The sequence below is a fragment of the Musca autumnalis genome, unplaced genomic scaffold (genome assembly GCF_047663935.1).
Source record: "Musca autumnalis isolate F117 unplaced genomic scaffold, ASM4766393v1 scaffold_173, whole genome shotgun sequence".
In the NCBI taxonomy this organism is placed as follows: Eukaryota; Metazoa; Arthropoda; class Insecta; order Diptera; family Muscidae; genus Musca; species Musca autumnalis.
In genome coordinates, this window is record NW_027411726.1 from 120,253 (window position 1) to 128,276 (window position 8,024).

General features: G+C 39.0%; 1 protein-coding gene across 1 annotated transcript; it reads right to left on the bottom strand.

The window, feature by feature from the left end:
* Positions 1 to 487: 487 nt before the first annotated feature.
* On the bottom strand, positions 488 to 4,807 carry LOC141391863 (uncharacterized). The gene is made up of 2 exons (XM_073964553.1): positions 2,042 to 4,807; positions 488 to 712 (listed from the first exon to the last, which is right to left on the bottom strand). The coding sequence occupies exons 1-2, from the start codon at positions 4,805 to 4,807 to the stop codon at positions 488 to 490; spliced, it is 2,991 nt and encodes a 996-aa protein (XP_073820654.1).
* Positions 4,808 to 8,024: the final 3,217 nt, after the last annotated feature.

The following is an 8,024-nucleotide window of genomic DNA, read 5'->3' on the forward strand; positions in this document are numbered from 1 at the left end:
CAATAGGGTCTGTACGGCAGCTCATCGGTCACGAGCGCATGCACCCTTAGCGCCCAGGTCGAGCTCTCGTTTCGAGCCTGGATTTTAAGCGTAGTAAACCGCCGACCCAAGAAGAGGAACGAGCGAAGCCCTATACGCTGGAAAGATGCGTAGGAAATTCTCGACATCGCCGACCCTTGATGGACTAAAGCTCTTACAGACGCCCACAACCTGGCTTCTTCTCCCATGATCCGTATGGTCGCCGTGGGGATCATCACTAAATTCCATCGCAAAACTGGGGGCGGTGACGGTGGCTGCAGCGAATTGTCGAGCTGTGGGGCGCCATGGATGAGTGTATGGTGCCTGTAGTCGCAGCGCCGACATGTTGTGAGGGAGGGACAGTCCGGGGCTAGGTGACTGCTCGCCAAGCAGTTCCGGCAGTAGCTTCGGCGCTCTAGAGTCTCATAACGCTGGTAGGGCGAAAGGTTGAGGAACCTCTGGCAGGAGCTCAACGCATGGTCTTCTTGGCACAACCCACATGCGTATTGCCAATGCGCCGGTCTGTCTCTCCTCTCTTCTCTTCGACCCTGCCGTTGATTAGATCGGCTGCGGTTGTGCTGTCGCCTAACACTTGGCTCTGCCCTTGGCTGACGGTTGGGGTTGGCGGCGGCGGCCCCACGCTCTGCTCCTTCTTCCAGTCTCCAGTCCTGGTTGGGTAAATAGGCGGCCATATCTGCAAAAAAAGAGATGGGAGTACTACATTCTTTCATTAAGGAAAATAACCCGACTAGTCAGTCGGAAAACAATTTGACAAGTTTTGTAATGGGTCTGCTTATTGAGCCACTAGCCGTCCGAACGTCGACTACTCTAGTGTTCTGGTCACTACCGGGATAAGTTTTATCAACGCGTCCTAATTTCCATTCATTTGGAGCGAGTCTTTTATAACTACTAAGTCTCCCTCTTTAATGTTCTCCCGAGTATACTTCCATTTCGTTCTGCGATGAAGTTCGTGTAGATATTCTAGTTTCCAACGATTACAAAAATATTGGGAAATGACTTTGAGTCGTTTCCAACGATTAACAAGACTGATATCAGTGTCAGAAATATCGGGCTCAGCTGGTGTAAGAATAGCTGTGCCGATTAAGAAATGGCCAGGGGTTAAAGGAGAGAAATCATTTGGGTCGTCGCTTGCAGGACTGAGGGGTCGCGAATTAAGGCAACCTTCGATTCGAGTTAAAATCGTTGTGAATTCTTCGAAGGTAAAGTTCATTTTGGGAATACTTTTCTTCAAATGGGTCTTGAAAGATTTAACTCCGGCCTCCCACAAACCGCCCATGTGCGGAGCTCCGGGTGGAATAAACTTCCAATTAAGATCTTGGTGAAAGTTGTTCTGAAGGATACTATTTTGCAGGTTTTTTACAAAGGCAATCCTGTCTCTTTTTAAAAGATCAACTGCCCCTACAAAGTTTGTACCGTTGTCGGAATAGATACAAGCTGGGCAGCCACGCCGGCTAACGAACCTCGAAAAGGCGGCCAAAAACGCGTATGTCGACAAGTCGCTTGTCGGCTCCAAGTGTATGGCCTTTGTCGCAAAGCATATAAATACACACACGTAGCCCTTGGTAAGAAAGCAGGCCCTGCCAGAATAACTTTTAATATTGAAGGGTCCCGCAAAATCAACACCTGTATTTGTAAAGGGTCTTGAGAGGAAAGTTCGCTCGGGCGGCAGAGATGCCATTAATTGATTTTGGGTCTTTTTCTTATGAATGATGCACACTTTGCAGTTTCGTATGGTTTTCTTTACAAGTGACTTAAGGCCGAATATCCAGAATTCTGACCTGAGCACTCTTAACATCAATAAATTACCGCCGTGTAAGGTTATTTTATGTGTAAAATCAACCAGTAGTTGACTAAGGGTCGCTCCATGTGGAAGAATTATGGGATGCCGCTCACTATACGTAAGGGCTGTCGACTGTACCAATCTACCATTGGCTCTTAGGATTCCTTTAGGGTCTAAAAATGGATTCAGAGTTAGAAGAGAGCTAGTTGCAGAAATTCTTGCCTTTTTCTCCAAGGCCTCGTATTCGTCTAAGTAAAAGAACTTTTGAGTCTGTATGATACTGGATCGTTTTCCATCTTGAATCTCGGCGGCCGTCAGCTCCAATGTTGAGGCTCTAAGGTGTTGCCGATTAATTCCAGTATTTTTCCAGAGTCTTAAGGCATATGCATATGCCCGATAAACTTTTGCTAACGACGAGAAATTTTTCAAGGGGTCATCTTTTTGCTCGAAAAGCGTTAGGGCTTTGACCGCCTTGGCTTCTAGGTCTGTTTCATTATGAATTTGATTCGATGGCCACCGGTCTTTTGGCATTGTGAGCCAATGAGGTCCATTCCACCAGAGTCTATGAGCTTTAAGTTCTGTGGGCGAGCATCCTCGGCTGGCTATATCAGCGGGATTGTTTTCTGAGTCTATATGTCGCCAGTTCTCTTGGCCGACATTTTCAGAGATTTCCGAAATTCGGTTTCCCACAAATGTGCTCCAGTGACAAGGAGGCTTTTTCAACCAGGCTAAAACAATGGTGGAGTCTGTCCAGAATTGGGTCGTATAATCCGATATCTGAAGATTTTTCATGGTGCTGGCCGCTAATTTGGAAAGTAAAACCGCACCACATAATTCGAGACGTGGTATTGACAACTTTTTGATTGGTGCCACTCGAGTCTTTGCGGCTAACAGAAAAGTCTGAACATTGTGACCTGGGGTTTCTACTCTAATGTACAACGTAGCCCCGTAGGCGCTTTCCGACGCGTCGCAGAATCCATGTATTTCCACAGAACTATTCAATGTAAATGTTATCCATCTTGGAACTTTCAGTAGCTCAATATCCTTGCTATTTCTCACGAAGTTTTTCCAATTTATGAGTGTAAGGGGCTTTAAAGTGTCATCCCAATCGATTTTATCCAACCATATCTGTTGCATTACAAGTTTGGCTACAATTATGATCGGTGCTAGCCATCCGCATGGGTCAAACAGCTTGGCTATAGTAGACAGCACTTCTCGTTTTGTGTAAACATTTCTATTTTCCATCTCTGGGGGCATAAACGAGAAAAAGTCGCCTGATATGTTCCATCTAATTCCCAATGTCTTGGTGGACGCATCTTCAGCGATGTCCAACCAGTTAAGCGGTAATAAATTCTCTTCAGGGATATCTTTTATAATGGTGTGATGATTTGAAGCCCACTTCATAAGTTTGAAACCCGCAGAATCTAGGGCTGCTACCAGTTCCTTCCGGGCCTGAATTGTTTCTTCAACCGTGTGTCCGCCAGCAAGAACATCATCAACATATAGATTTTGCAAAATAATATTGGCTGCTTTTGGATAGGTATCTTTTACATCCTCTGCCAATTTAATAAGAGTCCTCAAAGCTAGGAAAGGCGCACAATTTACTCCAAATGTCACGGTTAACAATTCATAATCCTCAATTGGGTCTTGTGGTGATTTTCTGAAGAGAATTCGTTGAAATTTGGTTTGTCTCGAGTCCAAAAGTATCTGCCTATACATCTTTGTGATGTCAGCATTGAAGGCATACTTAAAAAATCTCCATTTTAAAATTTGTATCACCAAATCCTGTTGTAGAATGGGTCCAGGAAACAATGTGTCATTGAGACTAGTTTTGTTTGAGGATGGGCATGAGGCGTTAAACACAACTCTTAATTTCGTTGTGAGCCTATCAGGTTTAATCACTGCGTGATGTGGTAAATAATAGTTGGGTGTGTCATTAATTTCCTCAGGATTAATCTTTCTCATATGACCGAGTTCCAAATACTCGATAATTGATTTATCATATTCCTCTTTTATTTCGGGTGTTCTCATTAGTTTTTTCTCCATTCGAAAGAATTGGGCTAAGGCAATATTTCTAGAATTCCCCAATTCCTCGCACTTTTTGAATGGGAGAGTCACAACATATCTTCCTTCCTTGTTACGTACAGTTGTATCAATGTAATTTCTTTCGCAGAATTGGTCTTCTTCTGACCGTAAAACTTTTTTAGGGGTCTCTTCCACCTCCCAAAAACGTGTAAGTATCTTTTCTATCGATGTTGTGTTGAGCAAAGCAATTTGTTTTCGTTGAATTGTATTCCCAGGAATGGGTCCTCCCACAATCCATCCAAATTTAGTTTTTTGGGTTAAAATTGATCCAAATGTTTTCATCGGAGTTCCAAGTGCAAATATCAAGGGTCCTATGTCCATACCTATGAGTAAATCGATAGGCTGACTGATATAAAATTTCGGATCGGCTAATTCCAACGATGTAATATCTTGTAGTTGAGATTTGTCTAAGTTTTGTGGCGGTAAATTCGAAGGTAGGGTCTTTAAAACTGGTGCCCACACATCCAGTTTAAAATCTGGGTCAAATTTGGATCGCATTGTAAATAAACAAGATTTTGTAGATGTCTCCGAGACAAATTGACTTAAGCCAGTGACATGAACCAGGTTGCTTCTTGTTGGTAATTTCAAAAGATTTTTCAGTTTCTCAGAAATGAATGTTGATTGTGATCCAGAATCTATCAGAGCTCTGGCATCATAAATTTGTCCTCTGTTTTCAATTTGTACCATGGCAGTGAACAGTAATGTACCTCCAAATTGTTTCTCATTTATGTGTTTATCTTGGAGGGTCAAAGTTGTAACAGTTTCTGGTGCTAAGTTTGTTGTGGACTGTATTTGTTGTGTATGAGTGGCGGCACTGTTTCTAGGTTGTGTCTCCACTCGAGCTAGGTATGTATTTGTTGACTGGGTTTCCGTTCCCTTATGCAGCAAGGTGTGGTGTCTCATTGAACAATTTCGACACCCAAAGCGACTTTTGCAATCTTTCACTCCATGATTTGATGACAAACAGTTGTAACATAAATGCGAAGTTTTTACTAAGTGAATCCGATCGTTGATACTCTTCTTTAAAAACTCTGAGCAATCTCTGACAAAGTGGTTCGATTTGCATAGTTGACAATTTTGAAGATTTGATGCTTTGTTTTGTTGAGGTTGGTTCGTTTTGGGTCTATCTCCAAATTTATTTGTAGGTTTTGTGACATTTGTTTGAAATGTGTTCAAAAATCTAGGTTTGTTGTAAGTGGTTTGTTTCAGCTGAGCAAATTTTGAAGTTGAAGGCTTGATATTTCCCACTGATTCCATGGTTTTGAATTTGTTTGTTAAAAATGTGTTGAATTGTTCCCATGTTGGTAGTAGTTTACAATTGTTGAGTGAGTTCTCGAATTCTTCCAAAAAATTCCTCGGTAACTTTGAAGAGCAAATGTATATTAGAAGAGGGTCCCATCCTTTGACATCTACTTCCAATAATTCCAAGGTCTGAATGCAACTATTGACGGTTCTTTGTAACTTTTGTAGTGAATGACTTGAGTCGGCCGAAACTCCTGGCAGATTAAAAAGAATTTTTATCTCCTCATTTACTTGCATTATCTTATTTTCATATCTATCCGTAAGATTTTTCCAAGCTAATTCGAATCCATCATTCGTTAATGGAACGTGGCTGATAATTTCCTTTGCTTCCCCAGTGGTTTTTTGTTTTAAATGGAATAATTTTTCGACATTGCTTAATTTTGATCCTGTTATGTAAATCGCCGTAAATAAGTCTCGAAATGTTGGCCATTCTTGATATCCTCCTTTAAATATATTTGTGTCGCATGGTGGTAATCGAGATACGGAAGTAAATTCCTTTTCTTTTCCTTCTTGGGTCATTGATGATTCTCTTTTAGTTTGTTCCATCATCCTTTTATCACGAACATTTTGCAATTGAATATTGATGGCACTTAATGCCTTTTTGTAAGAGTCCATTGCCTCCATATAGTTCTTCCTTAATTTATTTTTGTCAATATCTTTTCCTCCTTCCTCTGCCTTATGTTCTCTACATTCCACATACGCTCTCTTGACTAAACTCCAATGTGAATCTAACTCCATACGCGTTGTCTCCAAAGTGTCCGCCGTGTCTTCTGGGTTGGTGATTGAAAAAATTGAGATATAATCCAACAGGTCGTTGACGCTGTTCGCGTATCTATCGCATAATGTCTTATCCATCTTCCTTTTGTGCGTTTAACTTTCCACAAATTTTGTTTATTTTCCAAAATCCGAAAGAAGCCCAACGAGAAGGACTCTTTGTCTAGGAGTTCAACTTTTCTCTTTCTTTTGATGATCAAAAGTAAGAAAGTGTTTCCTTTTTAATAGTTGACAACGAATAATTGGGTCAAATTTTCCAAAAAACGAACAAAAGCTTTGAAAATATTAAAATATCTTCAAAATTTTCAACCCTGGTAGACCTTTTCACAGGTTTTCGATCCAATACGTGGAGAAAATCTTTAATTTTCGTTAAAATGCTTTCTCAAAAACGTATGCGAATAATTTGGTAAAGCGAAAAGTCAATTGAGAAAATTTATTTTTGAGAGAAAGATGAAAGCATATATTACGTGAAAAAACTAATGAAGAAAAAACAAACAAAACCTTGAAATAATCATCCAACGAATCGCCGCATCAAGAAGAATCAATGAATTTATCCGAAAACACGAATAAAAAAAAATTGTATAATAATTTTTCTATCCACCAAACGAACGTCGCAAAATTGTTTGCTGGGATGTCAAACTTCCAAAGGTCGAATATCAATGAGTTTTACGAATGAATAATCCAAATGTGCATAAAATCTCTTACATATCCTTGGCAAGGAGGATTTTATGGCCTTTTGATAAAAAATCTTCTTCAAAATAAGACTTATTTCCAAAGGAATCTGAATGTCTGAACCAAACTCCAACAAAGGAAATCCACAAAAGGCAATAAAAAATCGCAGTAGATACAATTTTGGGTCAAATAAATCAGCTATTGTTTCCAAAAAGTTTTTCGAAAATGAAAAAATTTAAAAAATATTTAAAAAATTTAAAAAATATTGGGTCTAAACAACATAAGTGATCAACAATTTCAAAAAGTTGTATAATTCCCAAAATTATTTCAAATTTAGAAAATGTTAATGAAGCAAACGAGCAAAAAATATCACAAAAAAATTTAACCGGAGACGTAATCAAAAATGTGTGCTGGGTTGCACGTATCAAAACGAAGAGAAAATATGTTTTCACCTCCTTTAACCGCCGACAATGTATAAAATCTCTTGAAGTCCTATAGGAGGAGGATTTTTATAATCAATTTTCCTTTTAAATTTGATGTGTGTCAAATATTTATCTAAATCGACAAATATTTAAAAAGAACGCTCAAAATGTGTATATGTAGGGTCGTAATCACATAGGAGAAATTCAATAGGGTCTCCAGAATGATAAAAAGCAATAAGTATTAAAAAATTTGGGTTACCACAAAGTGGTTATTCAAGAAAAAATTTACCAGCAAAATATTTCTGCAATAAATCACAGAAATATTTTGGGTCACAGAAAGTTGCTGAAAATTTATAGAAGTTTATGAAGCAAAATAATAATGTAATAAAGGGTTAGACTAACTACTTTGGCAAAAAATTTATTTTCAAAATATTTCGTTGTAATTGTGTGCTGGGTTACTAGCCGTCTGTCCAACGGCCGCTTGTTATATTTCGCATGAAATTTATATTGCTTTTAGGTTGAGTATGTTTTGTTTGTTTTTAGGTCTGTGCACCAGACGTTTAAGCTTTTCTCAAAAAATTTCCAAAAATGTTTTCAGGTCTGTATCATTCCAACAGACTACGTGTTTTCATCAAAAATCCAAAAATATGCTTATAAGTGATGTATGAGTGTTACATCGCTGTGTCTGTCCACCAGACGGCAATGTTTTTTCCAGAAATTTCCACAAAAATAATTATTAGGTTATGTATAGTAAGATAATCGATGTGTCTGTCCACAGACGTATTATTTTTTCCAAAAATTTTCAAAAAAAACTTTCTACGTTAAGGATTGATGTGTCTGTTCACAGACGTAAAATATTTTTGCCAAAAAAAAATATTCTAGGTTAGTTTTTTCAACGTTATCTACGATTAAATAATATGTCTGTCCGCCAGTCATTTACTACATAATGT